At 50.5% G+C, this 26,294-nt stretch overlaps 1 protein-coding gene across 5 annotated transcripts in view; it reads left to right on the forward strand.

Annotated features, from left to right (window-relative positions):
• The first annotated feature begins 268 nt into the window (after positions 1-268).
• znf385c (zinc finger protein 385C) overlaps positions 269-26,294 on the forward strand; it is a 33,413-nt gene continuing 7,387 nt past the window's right edge. For 3 of the 5 annotated variants that reach the window (XM_088357454.1, XM_088357453.1, XM_088357455.1), the window contains exons 1-3: positions 269-552; positions 8,936-9,208; positions 25,398-25,546. In XM_088357454.1, coding sequence (XP_088213580.1) covers positions 8,938-9,208; positions 25,398-25,546 — 420 coding nt within the window. In that variant the 5' untranslated portion in view covers positions 269-552; positions 8,936-8,937. Of the gene's footprint in view, positions 553-8,935; positions 9,209-17,772; positions 18,016-25,397; positions 25,547-26,294 lie in introns of those variants that run through there. The other 2 variants (XM_088357452.1, XM_088357457.1) reach the window with 2 other exon arrangements.

A 26,294-nucleotide genomic window follows, 5' to 3' on the forward strand; every position in this document is an offset into this window, starting at 1 on the left:
AATCAATTTGAACAAATTGGCCATTCGACAAGACGTATCCTTGCGACACTTAGTTCTGTGTTCTCATTTCAAGATAAAACATTTCATTTGGCAGCCGTGTTGGAAAACACATCACCTTTGGGTGAAATGCATTTCTTTTCCTTTCAAACGTATTGCTTACGTGATCATGCCGATGAGCAAGTACGAAATATCACCCCATGTCCGTGTTTGTCAACATTTTCCATCCTCCGTTTGATCGCCTTGTGCTTTTGTTTCGAAAAGACATTTCCGGTCTAATCTCCCCGTTCACTGACCCTGTGGAAACTTGACCACGTCCGATGGTTCGCTTCACTTTTTCCCGTCGCTCGGGTCAGTCTTGACCTATCTACTTTGACCGTCGCGTCTTTGACACCACTGACGACCACCGGAGCGGAGCCGGGCGGAGCGGGGAGGGATAGAACGGAGGCGTGTACCCGGCCAGACGAGACGTCCGGTGCCCGTTGCGACGGTGCAGGCCGGTTCGGCTGTTGCTCGGCTGTTGGGGCTTCAGGTGTGTACACCTGCAACGTGTTGGTAAGTTTGTCGTTATATTTTGGGACACCGTATTTCGACCGGGAAGTAAAAGTTGATGGCAAAATTCAAGAGAAAGCGGCTCAAAAGATGTCCGAACGAATTTGCGAGTGAACGCTGAGCAAGTTTTGCGATGCTTTGTTTAAGATGATGAGTCGTCCATTTCGACAGTGGCAATTATCGCCATTACGGTGGCTACAAAACGGAAACCAATTCTACCATTTTATCGACTGTGCCGAAATGACTGCGTGCTCTTAACGTTCTAGTGAAGTCCCCACGTGTGTGATTTTGCGTCTTGTCATCAATAATACAGCTAAACAATATTCAAATGACGTACTTGGACGACCAAAAAAAAAAAAAAAAAAGTTTGAGCAGACGAAGATGCTTTACTGGTGTTCCGGGGTTTCAAATTTAGGCACTTGACGACAGCTTAACGAGACGCTCGATGGCACGAGCCAAAAGACGACACTTGATAGCTGCATTTGGCAGCACTGCAACTCTTTTGCATCCTCCCTCCATCATCAAATGAATCTCATTTCACATTTGATCAATTGCACCACCAACTAATGTGGCAGACGTCCCTGTAAAGTCCAAATCTAAATTGGACACCCCAGCAAAGACAACCCTACCAAAGGTGAATGATACATTATTTGCCACACAAACTTAATTAGTGACCAAACTTGCGTTTCCACTTGAGTTAGAACGTAATTGGATTTTTTTTCCCCTCATGCCATGTTAGAAGAATCGGGACTCTGACAGCTGCACAAAGCCGGTCGGCATGGCAAGCGCCGGCCGGCATGGCAAGCGCCGGCCGGCATGGCAAGCGCCGGCCGGCATGGCAAGCGCCGGCCGGCATGGCAAGCGCCGGCCGGCATGGCAAGCACCGGCCGGCATGCCAAGTGCCGCCATGCCACCATGGCAAACGCCACTATGGCAAGCGCCACCATGCCGCCATGGCAAGCTCGGTTGACCCCGACGGAAGCTTTCCGCCTTGAGCCAACGGGAGCTTCCACGCTACTCAGCATCAGTCATCCAGCTTGCCCTGGGGGAGGCCACGCTCGCATTTGACTTTCTTAGCGCATTTTTGGCTTGTCATTGTCATCCAGCGAAGCTATAAAAGCAAGCTTCGAATTGTCATTGTTGCTCAAAGAAAGCACCTTAAAGCAAGCACCTCCCGTTCTTTAGCAGCCATAGGAGCCGACGCTCCGTGGCCCGTTTGCCTTCAATGAAATCATTGTAGAAGGCACACCTCGCTACCTGCGCACATGCGGACAGTGGCCACGGTGTGTACGCTTAAGCAAACACGCGCACACTGACGCGTTTATCCGTTGAACACAGCTTCAGTGTGCCACAGCTGCTTGCGACGACAACACGCTGGCAAAATAAATAGGAGCTGCCAGGAAATTGACAAATGCACTCTCAGTTGATGTAAGGCTGATTTCGGCATGAATCGAAGTTTTGAACGTTCGTTTTTATCTTTACTTTTTTTTTAACGGCTCAACGGTAGCTAACGCTATCAGTGTCATGACAGCCAGTGAGCGATGATGTCGAAAAATGCTTTGCACAATAACGTACTTGTGATGTAGTATGTGAAATAGCAGAGGAAGCCGATTGGTTCCCGACCTCGCGCGCCGCAATTTGCCTTTGAATGAAGCGACCGCCCTTGGCGCTACATTAGTTAGCGTGTTGACTTGATCCCCCCCGAGCCCGGCGCAATCATCACCAGCTCGTGGCGGCATAATTGAACCATAAATCGCAAACCGTCACTGCCGTATTCATTTTTTTTTTCTTTGTGTGCTGACAAAACGAACCAAGATGAGGTTAACGGCAGTCGCAGCCACGTTGAGTCGGTGCCCAAAAAAGAAACCCGGGTGACTTCTGTCGCGAGGAGACACATTTTGGCTGTAGAAAAAACTTGACAGGCGTTTGAGAGCCTTCCAAACGCTTTTAACGGCTGGAACTCCCTGTCCCACCTTCCAAAACACACAGAGGGCTGCCTGCCCGGTTGCCCTCCTGCCCGCTCGCCCGCCGCGAGGTACAGTAGAGCCTTGAAGGGCGTACATTGGAGCTCTGTGTGTTGCTGTTTAACTTCCAGCCTCCCTCCCTCCCTCCCTCCCTCCGTCTCTCACCACCCCGTGCAGAGGCCGATTTGAACTGCCTCCTGTTTTCATTTCACTGCCAAGTGGTCGGAGCCAGTCCATCCTCTGAACAAGCGCGCCTGGCCCCTCCAAAAGTATTGGAGCGCCTTCAGACTTCAGGACACGTGCAGACAGACACCGTTGTCTTCTTTTTAATACGGCAGCGGGCCGGGCCACGTAATGAGCCCCGAGGGCACTCGAAGGAGCCGTCTCTCCTCCGCGCCCAGGAGACTTGTTACGTAAACCACTCCACGACCTGGATGAGCACTTTTTGCCACACTAAAAGCTTCCTCCCAGGTCGACGTTTATGCTAATGGCCGCGGAGTGCCTGCGCGACAGCCAGCGAGCGCCCGAAAACGAAGCTGCGCTCGTGACCTTGGCCCACTTGACTGGAGCGCTCCGCTTTTCCTCTAATAGCCACGCGGCGGCAGCGGCTCAGAATAGCAGCAACGTGAGCCCATTAAGCGACATTTTTAATTGTCACCGTGCTCGGCCTGTGTCCTTGGCACACATCCGTGACTTTATTGACGTGTCAAAGCATTGGATTCGAGTGGCACTCGTGGAAAGAACTTGATTCAAGTACAAGACTTGTTTCACGTTCTACCTTATTACTATCTTGATCCTCTCGCCAAAGAAATAGTTTTGAAAATCTGTCCGTCCGTGCATCATCGGAAGGAACCGTTTTTATCCGATGACGTTGACACGTTTTGTCTGAATTTTGTGTTACTTTTGTACCATACAAACGATAGACTATGGTATTGCACAGTTGTCTCAACTGGTGGCACCAACTGAGAGCTCAGTGGTTGGACCCCACCTTTGTACGTAACCGCGACGCGACGCTTTTGCTATATTCTCCATTTGTCGGTTTCGACCATTTGAAGCAAAACAGCGTTGACCGGTGACGATCATGACTTTACCAAGTGACCCCTCCCTTTTGTGACTAATCCGTCATATTGTCAGCACACGTTAAGAGCGACTCTTTTCAATTCTAATGGTTATCATTTCCCAAAATGCTGCGGTAGTCACTGGAAAAGGCTCATTGAAGTGAAGTGACATCACCCCCTACTGGCTCGGCATGCGTATGACTGTGTTTGGTTGTTTTGAGCGGTCCGTTAAATGTACACTCCCCTCCCTCGGAACGTGAGAGTCTGTCCGTGTTGTCATGGCAGTGACGTGTAAAAGTACACGTGTGCAGGCAGGACTTTCGAATGGGATGAGTCAAAAGAGGAGCCGCGGTGAATCACAACAGTCATGCCGCCGCAGCGCGCAAATGACTCACTCGTACTAACGCGCTTCGTTTACTCTTTCGATGCTAAAGCCAGGGAGCCGTTCATTGATTAGAGGCCAAACATGGTATTGGCGCTATCGGAGCCTGCTTGATTTGTCCGACGTACCCTTTACACAACAGTAAATAATGAGCAGTTACCTGCCGATATCTGGACAACCTTATTTACAAACATCTGTCTGCCAGAAGATCCGGAACAGTAGCAAAGTAGCGAGCAAGTTGGCTTTTGTAAACGAGCTTTTTTTAGCGTACGTTAGCGAGGATGGAAGCTGGAAGAAAATGAGATCAACACTTTCAATCATCTTTCTTGACCATTTCGCCTTCATTGAAATAAAAGAAATGCTCCAGGTGAGCAACCCGGTCATCACCTCGGCATTACTCCGTCCGTACTTCTGAGTGCGGCGCGCTGACCGATTGCACCACTGGAGCTGTATATGCATGTGAGCAAAACATATGCAAAAGACGTGGTCGCTAATTAAACAAGTCAACCTTCAAATGACGGCAGACTGGCCTAGCACGCATGGATGAAGCCAAAATCATGCGCGGGGGCAGTCACTGGAAATTGAACTTTATTCTGACAGCAAATAAGCACACGAGCTAACACCGTCTTGTTAAAAGTTGTGTGCGCTTACCCTTTAAGACGCAGATATGTGAACACAAATGGCGGCGGCGGCGGCGGCAACAAACATGGAGACAGACCATGTCCAATATGATGAGGTCAGCATTTGTTGAGCCACAAATTAGGGGAGCGTCATATTTCATAGATTGGAAAAGCGCTGCCTGCTGCTAATCATCATTTGTGTTTTGTCAACTTGTCATCGCTCGCATAGCCTCCAAACGCCGGCCCCGTTACGGCTTATTTGTCCTTTATTAGTGTCTCAATCTCCATTAGCTGCGTGAGGTCTTTAAAGTGCAGCCCTAAGCCTCCGCTCTGAAGATGAAACGCGAGCTTAGCGCGCTAACTTAGCGCTCCGTTACGTACATATACATACGTACGTGGATATATGGAGCGAGTCATTTGCGTCCTAAAAATAGCGCGCCGCTCAACGAGGAATGTCGGACGTTTGTTGTTTTGATCCGATTCTGTGGCATTGTCAGATGACAATAATGGCCAAAACGGTAGCGCTGACTCGTGTCTTCATCTCCTGCGTGTGCGGTAATGGAAGACACAACAAGAAGTTTCTTTCTGCGTATGAAGTAATCTGTCGTCCTAAAACAATGCCATCCGTGCCATTGACTGGCACGTTCATCACTCATGGAAAGGAAAATGCTTTGAATTCCACGCTAAGCCCGTACTTGTGGCTAATCTGCCGCTCTTGGTTCCCACAAAGTCACCGACTGGATGAATGTGCGCCTTTCTAACGAGCCAGAGAGAGAGCGAGCGAGCGAGAGAGAGCCCTCGTATGGTTTTCCTCGTCTGTAGATTTTCTCGCCATCCGTCTGGAGGTGGCTTTCCTGATGTTTCTCCACATGGGTTACAACTTCACTTTTGTGCTTGTAATGGAAGCAAAAGGTAATTGGGGAAACACGTGCGCACAGCGTGCTCTCACACCCTTGTGTGTTAATAGTGTGTCACATAATTAGCCTAGTTTAACTGCGCTAATAGCTTTATTCTCCAGCTCTTTGGGGTGATGACAGAAAATGGGAAGCGGTTTGTGGCGAGCTGGGGAGGGAGGGAGGGAGGAGGGTGACATACACACACACACACGCTCAAGCAGTGAATGTGAGCGCCGTGTTGTCATGTTATTCTCACAGCTGTGTGTGCGCGTGTGTGAGCTCTCAGCTGTGTTTGTGTGCATAAGTGCAGTTCATTCATCACTGAGTGAGCCACGGCGACTAGCGAGGTGCAGCTCCCGACCGACCCAGCGCAGATCTGCGAGCAGAGTTATGACACTATGCGGCATTGATTTATGTATGACTAGCCATCCCATTTGACCATCCCAAAAAAACCCTGTTGTCATTCCTTTTTGGACTTCTTCATTTCCAGCTCCAGGCTCGGCCGAGTGGAGTGCAGGTCTGCTCTGATTGCAAAGAGAGAGCCTCCCTCCCTCCCTCCCTCCCTCCCTCTCTTCCAGAAAAGGCTCCCCCTGATTTGAATCTTTTGCTCATATTTTTGCTACAAATACACATGTGCAAAAGATGAGATGAGATGAGATTAGGAAGGCACGTTTGCTTTTTCCTCATCTCTGTTCTTGTCGGAACCTATTTTCTCTGCATCCTTCTCCACTTAGGTCATGTGGTCAAATCCAACATGTATGCGTCTATGTAAACATCGGGAACAATTGCCATTCTTCTGCGCTAATCGTTCAATTGCTCCTTGTTTGCCGAGTATCTCGGCAACGCCAATAACAAGTGTCGGCCCGGGGAATGAGGGATGCGCCCGGAGATTAGCGCAAAGGGCAGCAGACGGCGTGCCAGCGCCGACACCGCCGCTAATCCCGGGATACATAGCAATAATACTTTGACCGCAACACACCTGGAGTCAATGCTGAAGCGGCGTTTAGCCCTCGCTCCCTCCCTCCCTACCTCCCTCCCTCCTTTTAGCTCCTTTTATTGGGACGCATTGAGAGCACAAGCTGCCAGTAAAATGGACTTTTACTGTGTCAGCGCGGCCACGGCGGCCACACTGCACTGCCCTGCCCTGCCCTGCCCTGCCGCTGCTAAATGGAGGCTCCCAAGTTCCAGACTTGAGCCAGGCACCTGCCTTCACCACAACTTCCCTGGGAGATCCATTTACACTCATAACGTAAACATTCTGGGAACTGTGAACAAAATCCATCTGATATTCAATACATAATTCCAGTTATCAGTATTGAGCAAAAAAAAGCCCAAATCTGGCCATCTCATCTCTCGTCTCCGCCGACTTCCTGATGTACGAGAATCCCCGCACTCGGTCTCTGATTCATTGCGGCGCGTTGGATTTGATTTATTGACCCGCAATCATCTCAAAACGTCATGTTGTCGTCAAATCCCAGTTAATAGCAGGCCGGCCCGCCCGCGCTTGGCGCCCGCCATGACTGCGACTGCACCTCGGGCTTGGACGGTGGCACGTGTCCTTCACGCCGCCGTGTCTGGAAGGAATGCGTCGCAAAAACACTGGCGTGACTTGGCATCGCCAGGGATGAATAATATGTAAATGGCTTTGAGAATCTTTTAGTCACCAGAGGTGTTTGGACGTCACCGCTTGTGTGGGGTTCTTGCGCAATGGGCCTAGGAATGGGCCCAAGAAATAGAAAATGAACAAGCGTCTAAGTATATCCAGCGTTGGACGGAACCCCTCCCTGTAAAATCTCCTCCCCGCTTCCACTTTGTGGTTCCGAGTCAACGTGCTAACTTTAGCTAAAGGCACAAGAATGTTTGATGAGTGAGAGAACTGGATGCTTTCATTTTTTCTTTTTTGTTGGGGGGGTAAAGCCCAGTGCGCACGCACGAGAAGAAGGGGCGCAGTGGTGGTGAGCCAATTACGAAAGCGAGGCACCATTGCGGGCAGGCGGGCTAATAATATACACTCTCAGTAAATTTCCAACCGTGTGTATTTCTACTACATTGACGACGACCGACGTTTAAAAAGAAAACATTTCAATAGACGCTCACTAGCAGACATCACTAGTTTGCAAAATTTCAGTCAAAACCCTTTACTCTATAAATCGATGGGCTCATTGGTGGAATGTTAAAAAACAACTTGTAGGCGCCTTAAAGCAGGTTCCATGCCATTAGCAAATGTTTTCTCGTGCGTGTGTGGAGTGATCCCGGGGGCCCCTCCGACGGGCACAGCGGATGGGCTCGTGGTTACAAGCATAGTCCAAGTCCTCCTGGCGTATTGTGGGATGCGGTGGCCGCAGGCGCCGTATCGTAAATGTTTTCTTTTTGATTGCACAGCTATGCCGAGTCGTTGGCAAGCGGCGAGTCGGCCGTCCTCCCGGTGTGTCACGTGTTGGCCGTTTGGAGAGTGTTTGAAGAAAACAAAAGATTGATTTGTAAGAACATGAATTTTCCTGACACCAAAAGCAACCTTCCGGCAGCCTCAGCTCAAATTCCGCGGCAGCGTCGGGCGTGTGCGTAGCTTTGCGCCATTAAAGACTACAGAGATGTTCTTCATTGGCTGCAATGGGGCCTCTCATCTGAATAGGTGCTTTTCATGGACGCTGCTTGCCTGCCGCAATGTCTTTTCAGCACGTGTGCGTGCGTGCGTGCGTGCGGTTGTGCTATTTACATAAATAACTCCAAAATGCACAAGCGGGTATGTTTGGGGGAACTTTTTTCCCCCTCCTTTGCCTAGCCAACTTTTCTCATTTATTTGTGGTGATTGTAATGAGCTATACACACTTTCTTTCTTTCTTTCTTTCTTTCTTTCTTTCTTTCTTTCTTTCTTTCTTTCTTTCTTTCTTTCTTTCTTTCTTTCTTTCTTTCTTTCTTTCTTTCTTTCTTTCTTTCTTTCTTTTACCTGGCGAGTCTTTCTAACTGATTCTAATTAGATTACAACTTCATTCTCTCGGTACAATTTGTGTCCCCGCCCCCCAACGATTACTTACAGTGACAACGAAAATCTCCTCGGTCGCACTAAATTGAATTGAGCTCTTTTAATCGTTGCGCAAAGGTTGAACTTGATCCCTTAGTCCCAGTACACTTGTCTTTTTTGATGGGGTCACGTCAGACTTCACACTGAAGCTCTCTGTCGCCCCCCTGTGGTGCATTTCAGTTGCACAGCTATGATTGTTTAGCCTTGGCGGTTGCTGGTGTTGCCTTGTAGGGAACGCTTGCATGCATGCATGCATGCATGCTTGAATATCACATTGACACACAGGGATTCAAATATCACATTCAGCTTCCAAATATGATATGACCATGTCTGTTTTCCCTTTGCGCTGACTCAAAGATATACTACGTACCACACATGCCATTTGAAGGAATACATACGTACATCCATGTAATCGTGATCTTTTTGTTTGCCTCTTTGGCTTAGCGATGAAGCATCCCATCGGCCAATCGGCCTCGCCGAGCTCCGAACCGGACCGCGACCACGGCGGCGAGGACTGCGGCCGAGCGGACGGGCGGCCGTCGCGAGGGCGCGCTCACAGGCCCAAGAGGGAACGGAAAGAGCGCAGCTACACCACGTGCGACCTTTGCAACATCCAACTCAACTCGGCGGCGCAGGCGCAGGTCCACTACGACGGCAAGACGCACAAGAGGAGGCTCAAGCAGAACGGCGACGGAGGCAAGACGGCAAACGGCGCAGGTCAGGCTACCACTGGGGTTTTTGTTCTTAGTTTCTTCCTCCTGATGTATTGAAAATTCACCTAAGGCAGTTTGGTAGTGCAACTTCAAATTTGGTAGCCATGTTAACCAATCGTGAGTAGATCCACCCAAACGTTGGAATACACCAGCGGCCGCCATAAAGCAGTGATCAAGTATTCAAAGGTTCTTGAAAAAGTGAAATGGATTCATTTCATTTGGTAGGCGTCTCGAGAATGGGGCCACCCAAAAATGGCCTTCTTTTGCTTTGACTGCCATTTGATGGGGTAGTGGAGCATCCTATTATATTAAGAGCGGCTGTTTAGCGGATGCTGCTGGCCGGCCGATCGGCTGACCGGCTGATGCAAAGGCGCATGCGTGCACTGCCGCGTAGCCGTGCTGAAGCGATGCCGTGTGCAGATTCTCTCTGACACGCCGTCACAATGGCGCGGCCTTATCTCCACTCACCTTCTGCTGACTCCCCCAGGCTGCAAGCCGCCCTGCTGCGTCCTCCCGCCCTCCCGCCTCAGCTTCACTCTGTGTGTGTGTGTGTGCGCGACTGCTTTGGATAGTTTTAAAGAAGTAAATAGGTGTTTGTGTCAGCCCATATACTCACAGTTTTTTTTTTTGTTTTTGTTTTTATCTGATTCCCTCATTCCACCCCCTAAAAAGAGTATTTTTCTTTCAAATGCGTGGGTGTGTGTTGGATTCCTGCTCTGCTCTGCTCTGCTCTGCTCTGCTCTGCTCTGCTCTGCTCTGCTCTGCTCTGCTTCGCTTCGCTGAGCTGACAGTAGGTCTGGGCCCTTCCTCCTTCTGGCGTCCATGCTGGCTGGACAGGTGCAGAAGCCAGACCGACTAAGACACGTGCGCGACTCAGCTGTCTGTTGTTATGACACAGCCACTAATGCTAAACATTCCTTGACTTCATAGAAAATAAGTCAATGATGTGTTTACGACTTGTGGCAAAAGCGGGATCTCATCTCCAGCAAGGCGTCCTTGCGAGCGTGAATCCCAGTCAAGATGTTTAGCAAGACACGCAAAGGGCTGATTTCTTTATTTCCCCACATATAAAATGGGCCCTGGCGCAATCGCAGAGGATGACAGGCTGATGGGAGAGAGAGGCCTGATTTGACCTCGTAACGTGAACAGGCGCTCGTCTTTGCGCACGTGTAACGTCGTCCAGATCTGCCAAAGCGAGAGGGAGGAGGAGAAAGAATTAGCATTTTTTTTCACGCTCCTCTATATCTCATTTTCCTCTGATGTGTGCACTTTTTTTCCTTTTTGGTTTTGAAATTTGCCGTGCCTGTTAGGCGGGCGAGCGAGCGAGCGAGCGAGCGCGCGCTCGTCATCGCGGCCGCCCGTCTGATGCCATCTCCTCTGCCGCGCCGCTGCTTTAATAAAGCGTGACGGATTGGATTAAAGGCGAGGATTTTCTGCATGAATGCATTTGCGCATCTGTGTTTTATTTTTGTCGCCTTGTGCCATTTTCCAATTCCTCCCCCCCCCCTCTTGACGACATGAAATGACTTCTGTCGTACTCCCCCATCCGCACGGCAAGGCCAGAGGCCAGATTCCAAGCCAGACCTTTTTAGATTGGAGCCAAATGTGCGAAGCAAAGCTGTAAAAAAAATGTTGGTTTTCTTTTCCACTTTTTGCGCTTTCCTTCTCTTCTGCGCTCTGCTCATCATCCCGCTCTGCCTTGCCCTGCCCTGCCCTGCCCTGCCCTGCCCTGCCCTGCCGGGTTCAAACTCTGAAAAAATGTCGGCGGGCATGCGAGCGAGCGAGCGAGGCCAGCGCACAAGGGGATCCGCCGATGCGAGAAACAAGCCACTGTGGGGGAAGGGCACATCCACTGATTTCGAAGCTCTTGAAAGTGTTTAACTTGGAAGCCTGCTGTGCCTTTTACTCTCTTGATGAGGCTCGGACAGATCAAACTAATATTTATGCACTGTCACTATGTCACTTGTTTATGCAAATAAACTCCCATGAGTATCGGCCAAAGAAACACACACACGTACGTCGGAGTTTAGAGCAGATGATTTTCATTGTTATTCATGAATTAATTTATTCGCCGTTGGCAGACGCCAAACGGGGGCTGGAATATGCAGATGCAGGTTTGTTTCTCCGCGGGAATTTTCCGGCCCATCGCCTCCGGTCCGTAATAAAGACAGGCAGGCAGGCAGGCAGGCAGGCAGGCAGGCAGGCAGGGAAGGAAGGAGGAGGCGGCTCCAAGTCCTCTTTGCTGTGCTCCAGGTGTGATAGAATGGCGTCCTTGACACCGGGGTGAGCATGTAGCGCCGTCGCCCCCCCCCCCCCCCCTCGCTGGCTTGTCGACAGTGCAGGCACAGTGCAGTGCAAGCACCCGTGGGGCGACTCTTTGCTTTTGTCTCAGCGCTTACCGCTGACCCCGCAACCAATCTGGACATAACTAACGCACGCCCAAAGCGGATGGTGCGTCACCTCCCCTCACCCACCCTTCACGGGGTCCAGTCGAGTCGCTGGCAAATGTCAACACTCTCCATGGGTGCATTCATGTGGAGGGGAGGAAGGGAGGAAGGAAGGAAGGAAGGAAGGAAGGAAGGAAGGAAAGAAGGAAGGAAGGAAGGAAGGAAGGAAGGAAGGAAGGAAGGAAGGAAGGAAGGAAGGAAGGAAGGAAGATAATTGCGTGTAGAACCTAGCATACAGACGTACATTAGACATTTTATAGACGTTGTATGGAACATCAGCTGCAGTATGATGTAAATAGGATGTTAGAGATGCATTCAAGGTACATACATTAAATATTAGGGAACATATGATTACAGGATGGTAAATGAGCCTTGGATAGCATTTAATATATATACGTGTATATATATATATATATATATATATATATATATATATATATATATATGACACTACATTTAAGGTCAATAAATGAGAAAATATAGTACAAATTTGCTAACAAGGCCATTTAACATGTTGTATAGAAGGTTAAATATGTATATTATATTGTCCATAAAATGTTGCTTTGGTAGATTCACAGTGCATACATGAAATGATATATATGTAAATCCGCTCCATTTGACGCGCAGCTCGTTGTGTCACTCGAGAGCAGGAAAAAAAAGTCAATTATAGTGTAACTTCAACGAGCTCATAAATAAAACCAATGCAAATGCGGTGCGAGGTTTTATCCAGACACGGCGCTAAGAAAATAAGCAAAATGGCCGCGCCACGGCGCAGAGCCGTAAATAGCAAACGACTGCCAAATGGCTGGGAGGATGTTGGCTTCTTGGCACGCTTCACGCCACGCGAGGAGGGTCGCGACAGGAAGTCAGGATGTTAGCGTTGACACGCTAACACACGCTCCGTTTTCGAATAGATGTTGAGCGTTTGCGTTCCAATAGACCGAGGTCACGCTCCTCTAAAGTCTTTCATATTCTTTTTTTATGTATGGAATGTATTGTTGTCACAGCGGTTGCGACATTGCTCCGAGCATCCTTCATGGCTGACATGTTGTTCCCTTGCCTGTTGGCCAAAGGAGAGAGGGAGGGAGGGAGGACACGCATGAGGCCCCGTGGGGGTGAGTCCGGTCCAGAGTCCGGGGCCGTGTGTCAAATCAGCAGTGCCTGCCTGTGAGAACCCCAGGCCCAATTTGTAGCGTATAATTAGCTTTTAATCAGCACCCTCGTTGGGGCGAGCGAGCGAGCGAGCGGGCGGGCGAGCGGCCAAGATTAAGCCCGGCTCTGGCTCTGGCTCTGGCTCTGGCTCTGGCTCTGGCTCTGCTTAAAATAAGGATTCAGAAATTCCCTTTGAAAGCCTGTGACCCGTAGCATCCAATCACACGCACACATTGCAATGTTTATTTGCCCTTTGGTTTCTGGGGAATATGTTGTCATTTTGCACTGATGCTGACCTACGTAGTGTATGTCATTCTTTTGCATGCAAGCTCAATCCTGGTTCACATCATGCCTAATGCAGGACAATTCACCACCATGTAATACATGTACACGTGTATGTGTACATACGTAATATATGCGCTCGTGTGTGTAGATATGCGTGTATATATATATGTATATATATATACACATGTATATGTATATGTAGTATATAGTCTGAAATGTAATATGGTAGATTAGCCGTCGTGGTGGAATTTGCCTGCACTGGTCCCCGGCGCGTTTCTACTCCATAATGAAGTGAAGGTAGATGAAAGGCTTCTTTTAATGGGATTTGCTTGAGCTGGGATGAGGGAGGGAGGGAGGGAGGGAAGCCAACGCGACGGCCACACGTAACTTTCTGCGGCTAATAAATTGCCGTTATTGTCCCGCGGGGTGCATTTGTTCCTGTATTTGGAATTGGAACCATGATGTTCCACCTCGGCCCTGTAGGTGGCAGTAATGCGCATTAAAAACAGTCCGTTTTCACACCCACAACGGCGCAGACTGGTGTAACGCCACCCATCGTCAGTTGAGCGAGTCGTCACGCGTTGGTCACGACCACATGGTTAACAATACTTGGTCCGTTCCATTGCGCCGTGCCCTGTTAAAAGTGATTCCTTCTGTTGTTCTAAAAGTGGATGGAAGATGTCAGGTTTGACAAATGCGTCAAAAAGAAAAAAAAAATGAAAATAAAATGTTCAAAATGTTTTATTTTTAGACCTGCCGAGCCTGATCATGCACCATTTGCATTGTGAATATATTTGCGGGAGTCGGCAGCGTTTGATGGAAGGATGCTTGTTTGAAGCGTCGTGATGTGTGTTCAGCGTGTCTGGACTTTATTATTTTGGAGCATTCCTGAGGTCAGGCGCCCCCCCCCCGCCCCCCTTTCTGTTCGCTACTCGTCTACACACAAGCAGAACGGGATTTGGAAACAAATGAGTGTGAAGAGTCATCTTGTGGCTCATGACCTCCTCCGGGGTTTTGCGCTGCCGCTTATTGTTCTGTCAACAGCATCTGCTGGCTCTGATAACGGGATTAGAGCGGCCTGTCCCATTGGGATTAACTAGCAAAGGGACTCTATGCTTGTCATTTGAACTGGACGTGGAGCCCTTCTCGCCTCATTTCTTTCCCCCTTTTTCCAATTATAAGCTGTCACTCTCTCCTGGAGACAAGGACGGACATTTGGAATAGCAACTCTGCGCTCTCTGAAGTGCCCGAGTAAATCAAGCGCCGCCGATAGATTGGAGGTCACGTCGAGGTGTCCGGCGGTGGGGTGTGTTGGTCGTTGGGAAAAAAACCACACTCGCCTGCTGAAAGCAATGTTAAAGATCAGAAATGGAAGGAAGGATCTCCAAATGTGGATTGATTTTTCTCCCACTGCTTCCCAATCAATCAAACAATGTCGAATGTGTCCGTCTTTTGATGACTGGCCCATCTGCTGGGGAAGCTCATTTTTCTCCCCCCCCCCAAAAATCAACATGGCAGCGAGTTCTCACAGAAGTCTCCTTCGTGGTGTCTAGAGTGTGGCCCATCCGCCGCTGTCACTGGCGCTCTCCTTGATTCCATCTGATGCGAGCGAGTGTCAGCCTGGCTGCTGCCACTGCTGCCGTTAGCTGGCTTCTGTCAAGCTGTTTGTCAGCGCTTGTCTTCACGCCTCTCTCCTCTTCTTTTCAACTGGCTTATTCCATCCATCCGTCCATCCATCCGTCCATCCATCCATCCATCCATCCATCCATCCATCCATCCATCCATCCATCCAATTTGGATCTTCTTTCAATCCCGTCATAGCCATTGTGGGTGGGACGATGGCTGGACTTCCCGTTTCAGTTTTGCTCATCTTGTGTCTCATGTTTGTTTTTTGACTTGGATGGACTTGGGGGGGCTGTTACGGGGGAACCACTTTGGGTTGACACCTGGCGTCTTCTTTCCCTTCTGTTTCCTCTGTTGTCGCATGACCATTTCAATGAGCTCGTTGTCCCCATAGACGGGAATCTCGCATCGATGTCAAAAATGTTCCCGACTCACGTTTGTAGCCAAGTTACGTACGTTTGTTTATCTGCTCGCATGTGTTTGCCGGCGCTGGCTGGCACATTTAGCTCGCTCGGCTAGACTCCTGCCTCCGTCCCTCCCTCCCTCCCTGCCTCCCTCCTAGTCAGAGCGCGGGCTGTCGCCGCTCGTCAACGTTAAAGCCGAGCCGATGCCCTCACGCGCCCCGACAGGCAGGCGGCCTGGCCCGCGGGGGAGCCGGCGTGGGGATGCGTGCGCGACCCAACCCCCCTCCCCCCCACGGCGCTCGGGATAAATCATTTTGTTTACGTAAGGAATGATGAAAGATGTTTAATCATACGACATTTGCAGTCCTTTACGCGCTCCGTCTGTGGTGACCTTTTGAGAAGAAGTCGCCGGCCGCCATCCGTGGCGAGTTTGGTGTCGGGTGGAGGAGGATGCGACGTGCGTGGCGGCCTAGTTCCGCAGCTGCTTGCGCATCTTCCCTTATGGCTCTTGATGTCCGCTGACTGCTTCTCACAGATGTGGTAGGCCCTCATTTCTGCCTTTCCATTGGCCCATTCACACACACACACACACACACACACACACACACATGCACACTCTCTCTCTCTCACTCTCTCTCCATGCCTTTTCTTTCTCTCTCTCTCGCCATGCCTTTAGTGTCCCTCTGGTCGGGTTGTAAGGATTGGACTGAGCGTAGTGGCATACAAAATGTATTTTGCGAGTTGAATTTGGGCTCACCTCCAGAGCCAGTAGTGACTCCGCCTCCACTGGTGACCCCGGTTGACAAAAGTCATTGATGAATGACTGATGTGAGGGAACCCAGCAGCAGCAGCAGCAGCAGCTCTCTCTCTCTTGCGCTCTCTCTCTCTCTCTCTCTCTCTCTCTCTCTCTCTCTCTCTCTCTCTCTCTCTCTCTCTCTCTCTCTCTCTCTCTCTCTCTCTCGCTCTCTCACTTCCTGTCCGCATACCTTTGCTCATATACAAAGGCATTGTGCCAATGCTAAATGTGGAGGTGCGGATGTGACTAATGTCTAGCGTATATTTCCATTCATAGAAGAATCCTCCAGGTTTCTATTTGGAACAGTTGGCTGCACTCGCCCACCACATTGGGGCTCTTATGTAAACAGGCCAAGTCTCTCTGCATCAACGACGCATTATGTCGACCCGGTAAGCTCGCCCGCCAGCCGGGCGGCCCGTGAATCATTTCACTTTTTTACTCATCCAGCAGTAATACATTAGCAGCAGAACAAAGCAGCGCCCCCAAAATGGCTTGATGAGCAACTTATGGGCACTGATGGATTGCCGCAGCTGGAATTCAATGGAATCCAGCTTTGTATTTACAATTCAGAAAAGGCAGAAGATATGCAGTAAGGAACATTTTTGGATGGTCTGCATGAAATGACACTCTCTGTACGGATGGCACGGATCAAGTTCATACACCAGAAGGTGTCAGTAACAAAAGGGAAACAACAGCTTCCGCCAGTGTTGCGTTTAGGTGCCATCTGTCTGGCGTTAGCGTGCGTGCGTGCGTGCGTCCGTCCGTCCGTCCGTCTCGGCTTTACTTTGCCTTGCTGTCGGCAGCCGTCGTCAGTCGTGGTGTCGTTTTGTTAAGTTTGTCTGTCTTTTTCAGGCCGCTCTTTTGAAGTGAAAAGGAACGACGTGTTCCTATTTCATCCCATTTCAACTTGTGTTCACTCTTGACTGTGCCCCGGCGAGCGAGGCGGTCGTCTCCCAAAACCACCAAACTTCTTAGTATACATCCCGCCCGACTCGACAGCTTGACCTTCTCTCGGAACCGAGCGGCCGAATCCGCTGGCTGTTAGCGACCCGAGGTGGCCTTTAGTTGCTCTGCTGAGTTGTTGTTGTTTCTCACAGGCGTCAAACGCTCGCTGGGATGATTGGATTTCCTTTGTACTTGGCTTCTCGGCGGCAGCGACATCACGGACGTCGACGCTTTGCCGCTTTTTATCGAGCCGAGAGGGAAGATGGGCTGCGTGTCCCCGGGGTATCCGACGGGGTGAAGGTAGAAGTCGGCTCATTTTTTACATCGACCTCACGTTGTAATGCGGGAGTCGACATCTTCACTCAGTGGTACTTTTTTGCTGTTGTCAAAAACAAATCGGCTGAAATTCTCGACACCCGTCCGAGGAATCAAAGTCGTACTTTTTCACTCGAATTATTCGGACAAAAATAATGGGAGCGACCGCATTTCATTCTTTGATTTTGACTGAACTGAGGTCTACCGAGGCCATGCGATGCTGATAGGTGACAAATTCCGATTGTTTTTATTGGACGTAGGGAAAAAGGGGAAAAAAAGTGATACAAGATGAAGCGTGAGATGGCACGCATGAAGGAAAAGCAAAGAAGAAGAAAAACGTTTAACCCGGTAATGAAGTTCCTGACCCGATAGCACCCGTGCTGCCCCGACCGTCACGAAGCCATGCCTCTTAAAGAATACAAAATGAAACATTTGGAGACATGTATGCCGCCGTCCAGGTAGTGAGAGGGGGACAGAAGACGCAACAGAGAGCGAGGGGAGTCAGTGAGAGAGCCAGCGAGAGAGAGCGAGAGAGAGAGAGAGAGAGAGAGAGAGAGAGAGAGAGGAGGTCTGGGCTGCTCCGCTCTTCTCATCCCTCTCTTCCGCCTCATTCATTCCTCGCCTCCGTCCAGCCGAGACGAGCAGCGAGCGACAGCGGGAGGGATTTTAACTGAGGATCCGGCCACAAATTCCCGGACACCCGTCGGGGTGGCGGCGGCGGCGGCGGCGGCGTTTGTCATCAAACCCGGGAGGGGACGCTCCGACATCAGGCGGGCGCTTCCGTGCACACCTGTGCTCCCTCCCCCGTGTACACGCGAGTGACACGCCGCTGCCATGCTCATCGGTGAGTCCTCCGCTCTTTGTGATTAAAAAGTCCCTTGAATGGAGCCTCCCACTTGTTTAAATTCACATGCTCGCTCGCTCGCTCGCTCGCACAGCATCCGCCTCAGCCTCAGCACCCAACTTTATCCTCCGTTCACTTGGATCTCGAAAAAAGGATCTCAAATATTTGAATAAAGCTGGCTCAATAAAATGACCGTTCACCCAAAAACACTATTATACTATATTGCTATCTAGGTTTCATAATCATATTCCGCTATAAAGACCAATTCAAGTCGCTCCCCCTTAAAATGATCCTTTTTTTCACATTTGAAACAATGCACTGAATTCTCCTTTTCTAATATTATGAATATGATCATTTTTAATCTTAATATTATTCATCAATTGATCAATTCAATATAGATGACTTATTAGACAATATTTTTCAGGTTTCCATGAGCACACAGTATGTGCTTCAAACAAATATTGGGCTTCAAAATAGAAAATTGTGTTTGAATTCATTTGTAGTTCAATCACATGAGGATAATTGGACGTTGTTAAGATGGAAAATGTTTTTAAAAGAAATTGCATGTGGAAATGTGAAAAATCCTTTCAATGATTTTATTCACAATTCTGACATGGAGATTTGGAATAGTTCTTGCATTTTTATTTATTGACACAAGGTGACCCCTGCGTCACTCTGGCCTATTTTTCTTTGTCTTCTCCCGCGACACAAAGTGGAGTGGTGCCATTTTTCCGGAAGGACGCTCTCGTCTGAACGTGACGAATTCCTACGCAAAGCGGCTGTCCATTTTCAGGGCCGCCGCCGCCGCGCTTGCAAATGGACGCCGTCGTAACGACAAAAGCGCTTGATTTTGCGTCCTTTTTGGCAGAGCTGCCGTGCAAATGCAGATTTTTTTTTGGGGGGGGGGGGACTTAGCCCCGCAGGCAGCCATGAGACTTGACGGGCTGTGGGAGGGCTGATTACAGGCTGGGGAATGGGTGCCATTCTCCATCTTCTCCTTGATCGGGGAGGCTAATCTGCACTAAACTGAGGTCCCTGGCTCAATCAGAGCTAATTATGTGTGCGATGGTTCCACTCACAAGCTGTGAGGGAGCTTAGCGGCAAATAAGTGGTGGACTTAAGAGCCGTAGTAAGCTGACATATTCTTTGACTCGCCGATTAACACGTCTAGACGCCGATTGAAAGCAGTAGCAAACTTTATGGCCTAAAATGGCCGCCACGCAATTAAAATGGTTGCCGCCGCTTTGCATGGGGTTTCAATGGAAAAGACACTTGCAGGCAAGAAGCTGCCGTCGTCGGTCGGGCCGTAGTCTGGCTAGGCGAACAAAGGAACGCTACAACCTAAAACAATTGAATTGACGTTGCGTCGTGCCTCGGTATATCACGTTTGGCTTTTTGTGGCTTCACCGTATCGCAGACTTTGAGGTCAGGATTTGACGGAAATCCTTTTGTCTTTTCACGCGCCTGCCTTCTGCCGTAACTGACGAGCAGTCACCCAACACAGATTGGCCAACGCTTTAGCAAGTCAGCGGCCAGTCAGCGGCCAGTCAGCGGCCAGTCAGCGGCCAGTCAGCGGCCAGTCAGCGGCCAGTCAGCGGCCAGTCAGCGGCCGGTCAGCGGCCGGCCAGCCGGCCGGCCAGCCAGCCAGCCAGCCAGCCGGCCAGCCAGCCAGCCAGCCAGCCAGCCGACGCTACGCTCTTCATTCCGTGACACGTGCTGCGTGTATTGTAACCTTTATACGGCACAACCCACTTTGTGTGACTCATGTGGCACAACCTTTGACCTTCCACTTTTGTCTGATCCTTTTGCGGCACTTGGAGTGTGAGTGTTGTCGTGTTCTTTGTCACAGTAAGAGACACAGCCCTTGAGATTGCACTTTTACTGAGCGCGAGTGGGTGGGTGGGTGGTAGTCTTTTCTTTTCTCTCTTTATGTGACACAGCCCATGACAACACACTTTTTAGTTTTCATTTTGGCTGGGAATGTGACTCGGTGTATGTGTGTGTGTGTGCATAGCAAAAAGCGCACACAATCAGATGCAATAGTGGATGATGGATGAACCTAGCGAGCCTCGGCGTTTGTCGTCGTCGTCGGGCCTGAGGCGTGAAGGTGGCTGCTTGCACAAACATGCAGTTGTATTAGCTCGACAAACAGCTCTGCAGTCAAATTGCTTTTGTCAGCGCGCGTCATCCCCGCAGTGTTTGCGGCAAAATTTAAATGTGCAGCATCATAATCATAAGAAGGAAGCTTGTCATATTTGTTGTCACTCTAACAGCCCTACCTGAAGTGTTGTACGCTAAAACACCTTCTTATCTTGTCCTGATGTATTTGTCAGATTGCTGGAGCTGTTGCTATTGTCAAACGTCCCTGCGATGTCATTTGAAGTTTTTTTGACAAAAGAGACAAAAGAGCCCAGTGGGTGGCGCCAGCTTTTGTGTGTGCGTGCGTGTTTGTGTGTGTGTGCGTGTGCGCGTGTGTGCGTGTGCGTCTCTGTAGATCATGGGGTGTAAATGTCTCTTCTGTAACTATATTCCAAATCATTTTCATTTTATTGGATGTGACTTAAAATGCCTTTTATAACTTTAAAATGTCCCTGTTGAAATATTGTCGACTGTCTCTCTCTCTCTCTCTCGTGATATCTTTGCATCACTTTTTCATCATGTGACCCTGGGTGGTCCGTTCCGCTGAACCCCTTTTTTTTTTTTTTCCCTGAGTGACGTTTATTGGTCCAAAGTGATGTTTTCTTGTGATTGGCGTGTGGGCTGGCTGCTGAAGTGATGGACGGCTTGTAGACGCCGCATGCACGTACGGTGGGGGGGGGGGCTCTGACAACATGAGTAATGGTCTCGCGTCGTACCACCACTTCCCCTCTGGTGCGAAAGACGCCTTTCTTTTCTGATGCACCTCTCATCCCCATCATGTTGCGAAACGACCAGGGCAGCTCAGTTTGTCTCCTTCCGTGTGCATTCCTAAGCCCGCCTTGCTCTCAGGGGAGGTGCGAATGAGATGAGTAAGGCTCAGAGAGGGAAGGGCCTTAAAATGCTCCTCCCGGAGCTACCTCGCAGACGCTGGGAAGGATGATTCCAGACTTTCTGACATCTGATTGCCGTGGTCTGTTCTCGGCCCGTTGATCATCACCGAGGGACTCCTGGAACCCTGACGATTGCGCGGGTACCTCATTTAGTCATGGAAGCTGCTTTTGATTGTCAGTGATGTGAGGTCATTGTCTCCGCCCCGCCGCTGTGGTGCTGCTCTCTCGCTCGCTCGCTCGCTCTCTTTTTGATTAGCAGTGTTGTGTGGAGTGTTGTGAGCCCCCAGCCCGCCGTACTTAAGGCCAGATTAACATTCAATCCTCTTTGTCTCGGAGGCGCAGCCAAGCGAGCTAACGGCGCGTTAGCGCATGTCAGCCAAAGGTCAACAAAGCCTTTTGTTAACGAGCACATCACTGTAGGCTCCAGACAAGTTTTATTTTGCGGCTGACTTTGCCTGAATTCCTTGTACGACTGAGCACAGATTTGACACCAAACCAGATGGATACAAATCAGGTTGATTCAGATTGCTCATTTTTGGGGGAAATCCTGACCAAGCAGATGAGGGAGGCCTCATTTTGTACACACGTTAGAAAGCTCTGCTTGAATCCCTATTTTCTCTTCTGCCTGCCAAGGTCATGAAGCACAAAACATTGGAACTTTCTTTGGTGGAAGTCCGGCAAAGGTGTTCCGTTCCGTTCGTCAGCTCCAATGTCGCTGGATTATTGCCGCGACGACGAGTCAAGCGCCGGAGCCTTCGGCAACTTTGCACGGGGACGCGTCCGTCATCTTTGCCATTCGCCCAGGTTTGGAAGGGCGTACGAAAGAGACGAGCTATTTGTCGCCGCCGTCCCCGAGAGGCCGGCTAAGGAGTTCCGCTCTTCAGCCAGAGGCGACGGATCGCTTTGTCAGCTGACGGCGGCGGGGGAGAAGATGTTAGTTTTATTCTTCGCTGCTGAGGAGGAGCGAGACTTTCCAAGATTTCACTTCCTAATCTGTACTTGCCTGCTTTCTTGCCTCCATTTGTGAGCGTCCGCTTGCTTATCTCTGCCGCTAATCCTCCACTTTCCAATCTTCTCTCCCATCCGTCCATTTTGGCGGATGAGAGAAGCCGTACTTCCACTTGCACCTTACTCTGCATCGCCATGTTAGGATGTCACAATTTAGAGAGTGAAAGCGGTGCACTGCCTCCCCCTCGAAAGCTCTCGAACACGACGCGGGGAGTTCTAATGCCGCGGGGAAAAACAACCAAGGTGACCGGCCGACGCGGCCTTCCTTTGCTCCTTCAGATATGGACTCTTATCAGAAGGCGCGCAGGCAGGCGGGCAGGCGGACAAGGCAGGCAGGGAGGCAGGCAGGCAGGCAGGCAGGCAGACAGACAGGCAGGCAGACAGACAGGCAGGCAGACAGACAGGCAGGCAGCCAGGCAGCCAGGCAGCCAGGCAGCCGTTTGGTGGAGCTGAGACCTAACAGGATCTGTTTGAGCCGGCCAGGGGATGAAGACATGAGCAAGCGTAGCGGTGTGTGTGCGTGTGAGTGGCTCGAGTGTAATAATTGGGAGAAGTCGACCCGTTCAATTCCCAATGCAAAAAAACCCCAACCAAATACATCATCCATCCCCACGACATGCATTTTTTGTTGAACTCTTTTCATCTTGAATTTAGCCTTGAGCATGCCTGACTGTTTGATTTCACTGTAAATTGACGCAAGCTATGAGGAAAAGTATCGCCGGCCGGCTGGCCGGCCACGTAACGGCAGTGTGTCTGTCATCAATTTGGATTCACGTTTCCTTTGTTAAGCGGCACGAGTAACAAAGCTCGCTCGATTTCCATGACGACGACGACGACGACTCGCGCAATGTCAGACGTGTCGCGGCGGCAGTGTTGTTTTTTTATTCCTCCTCACTTCTCTGCGTCATAGCGGCAAGCTGCCGGCCGACCTCCCTCCCGTTTCTTTGCTGAAGGAGTTTATGACTGAAATAAGTCCATTCGCAGATGAAATGATGCTGTCGATCTTAATTGAAAGAGACGCACGCAATGTTCCTGGTGGCACGTCTCTGAAAAGCGTCATGCCACTTTGCCTGCCCCATGTTGTGTCATGTTGTTTTGCCTGAAATGGTGTGACAGTGCTTGAGATTGTTTTGTTTGTTGTTGTGCCTTTTCAAACACAAACGTCCGTTTAATTTGGTCCTCTGACTCGCCCCTGGCAGCCCTTCAATGTGGTTGTATTTGGTTTGGAAGTCTCTGGCCGAACGAACCAACGTAGGCGTCGGTTTCTTCCTCGGCGTTGGCAACGGCTCGCGGGCCGGCCCGTTGTTGCGTCTGGTGCGGTTTGTTTCCCGCGAGTTCAGCGCCCTCGGCCAAGTCACCCGGCGGGGAAGCGGAGCGGTTTGTTTGCGGATGGCTCCGAGCTCATTGTCTCAGCTTGACAGACGGACCGAGCGCTGGCGCTCGGGTTGGCCGATCGCAGCTCGCCTGACGAAACTCATTTGTTTAGATGGAGGCCGTCCGAGGTGAATCTTTTGACCGCAGTAAACATTAGCATGCGCTAGGACGGATGCGTGCAATGCGTCCATTGTGAGGACGTACAAGTGGCGGCATGCATGAATGCATGAGAATATCAAACGAGCATGTGACAGTGTAAGAGTGTTTTGTCATTGGCACGACGGGAACGTGATAAGCACATAAACGTGACGTGAGAATTATTTTCCAGCTGAATCTCTCCGGGTGATGACAATTCTGGCTGAGAATCAATTTTGTATCCACTGGTTTCTCCAGCGCAGCATGTACTTAGCACAAGAGCATTTTGAAACGCTGCTGGAGAGCGAGCGAGCGAGCGAGAGAGAGCATGCGGCTCACACGGCGGGCGTCCTTACGTTATCACATCCAACCTTGAGGTCGGCCGGTTATTACGAGAGCGGCCGGCCAAAAGCGTCTGTCTTTAATTAAAAGTGACGGCGGGGCTAATGTCGTCCATCCATCACGGCTCACTTTCTCGCAGCCAAACGAAACGTCCCCGTTGTGACTCGGACGGCTCGGCCCGTCAGATGCGCAAAGAGCAGCTTGGCTTTCTTGCGCGGACAGAAGCGAGCACTTTAGCGGCCTCCGTCGTTTGACCGTCTCGTGACGTTCCTTTTTTTTTCTCTCATGACGTGACGTTCTTGCTTGTTCTTTCATGTCAGGGTTTCACGGTGTGATGGAGTAAAAAGGTCCTTTTTTGGAATTGTCGTGGCGCCAGCTTCTCTTTCTCATGCTGTCGTAAGGTTGGGAATCACACGTTTGCACATCCAGCAGATGCGGCACGACGCTGGCCGTTCGTTGTGTAACCAAACGCAATGACTCACCAGCGCTCGAGAAGAAGAAGAAGAAGAAGAAATCGGACAGTTTGCTCCGAGGCCCGGACTCGGGCGGACTTTGGACAAAAACGAAACGGATGATGATGTGGTGTGTTGATAGAAGGAGGTTGTTTGTGGCTGCCGGCTGCAGTTAGCCAGCCGGCCGGCCAGCCAGCCAGCCAGCCAGCCAGCATGCAATGAGGAGCAACTTTGCTTCGGGCAGCTATTTGCTGTGTGTCATAGCCTTCCTTCTAGGGACGTGCACGCACAGGCAAGCGTCAGGTAGTGATTTAATAAGCTGCCTGGGGGGGTCGCCTGCTAACCGGCCGGCCGGCTGGGTGGGTGCAGCACTTTATAAAAAGCGTCAAGTGGATTTATTCTTCCCATTTGCATCTTCGTAAACGGGTCACTTATGACTATTTTTATCCATTTTTGTAGGTTGTCTGTGGCTGTGGGACAGGCACCGGTAGCGAGCGAGCGAGCGAGCGAGCGACTTCCAATATCTGTACGATTGTACCTTCCTGTAATGGTGGACTTTGTCCCACCTTTGCTTCTTATTGCGAGCTCACTGATTGCTTTTCTTTGTCTGTGCTGTAAGTTATCACCTCACGACGCAAAGCCCCTTTGACCCGGCCGGGCCGGGCCTGACACCGATGATTGATCCTGCCGCTCGTGTAAATGCTACCGCCGCAGCCCACCGCTGCTGAAATGCGACCAAGCGGAAAATTAGAAATCTCTTCATCCCATTTGAAATCTGATATCCCTCCCTCCCTCACCACCTCCCTCCCGCTTCCACCAACTTGGCTAGCGTCTGTATTGAAAAGATGCATTTAAAGGTGGGTGGGGGTGCGAGGGAGCCACTCTTTGTTGGGGGTGTGCGGCACAAACTCCAATACTGCAAGAAATGGTAGCAAGATTAGCTATGTCTAGAGTACCCATTGTGTTATTTGGCATCACAGGAAAAAAGACACCACCACCTAATACGGACGTCATCTAAACATTTTTCTTTTCTTTTTCTCAGGTACATCAGGACAAGGCGGGCCGCTGGTGGCCTCGCTGCCCGTGGCGGGACGGCCGCTGCAGCAGCAGCCCCAGCTGGACCTGAAGCACCTGCTGCCGTTCCGTCTCAACGGCTCGTCGCCGCTGAGCCTCTTCCCCAACTTCAACTCGGTGAGTGACGTCACATCGGCTGCCGTTTGGTTTCTATTCGTCCGAGAATAGCGCCGCGTGCGACACCAAAATGGTGAAGGTTTTTTTTTGTGCGTGTGTGGGATGGGGGGGGGGGCTTGATGTCATTTTGGCTCCAAAACGGTTCATGCTGACTGAATGATTTCACAGGCCTTGGTGGAGGTCTGGTCTGCGCTCTCTGAGTGCTCTGCCTATGAATAATTCAAGCTGAAAGTTGGCGCGGTGTCCAGGTGTGGCCCGTGTATATTTATTTACGTGCGTGTCGGCTCCCTGAGCTTCCATCTGCAGATAAATGAAACAGAAAGCGCTCTGCAGCCGCAGAAAGCGAGGCGCTGTGTCGCCACATCTCATCTGCGGCCCGACCTCCAACTGGATCAAAAGCAAACGGCCCGAGTGCGCAAAGAGCACCCGAGCGGTCGGCGCAGATGGCCGACGAGGTTGGGTGCGGCTGCGCCGTCCATCCATCCGTGCGTGCGTGCGTCCGTCCGTCCGTCCGTCACGTGCTCCGTTCAGCTGCTTTTCTCCTCTTTGAGACAAAAGAGGCATTTAGAGCAGAGTAGGCTCCGGATGTCTGCCGACACACAATGGGAACGTTCCTAAAACAAAGGCTGCCTGCCCTGACCAAAGTGGAAAGAGAAATTCTCTTTCACCCAAGTCCGCAGTACACACACACACACGCACACACACACAGACTTTTTTTTCTTTAAATCTCATAAACCGAAGGTGATGC

The sequence above is a fragment of the Syngnathus floridae genome, chromosome 17 (genome assembly GCF_059516105.1).
Source record: "Syngnathus floridae isolate MCC-2025c chromosome 17, RoL_Sflo_1.0, whole genome shotgun sequence".
Taxonomy (NCBI): domain Eukaryota; kingdom Metazoa; phylum Chordata; class Actinopteri; order Syngnathiformes; family Syngnathidae; genus Syngnathus; species Syngnathus floridae.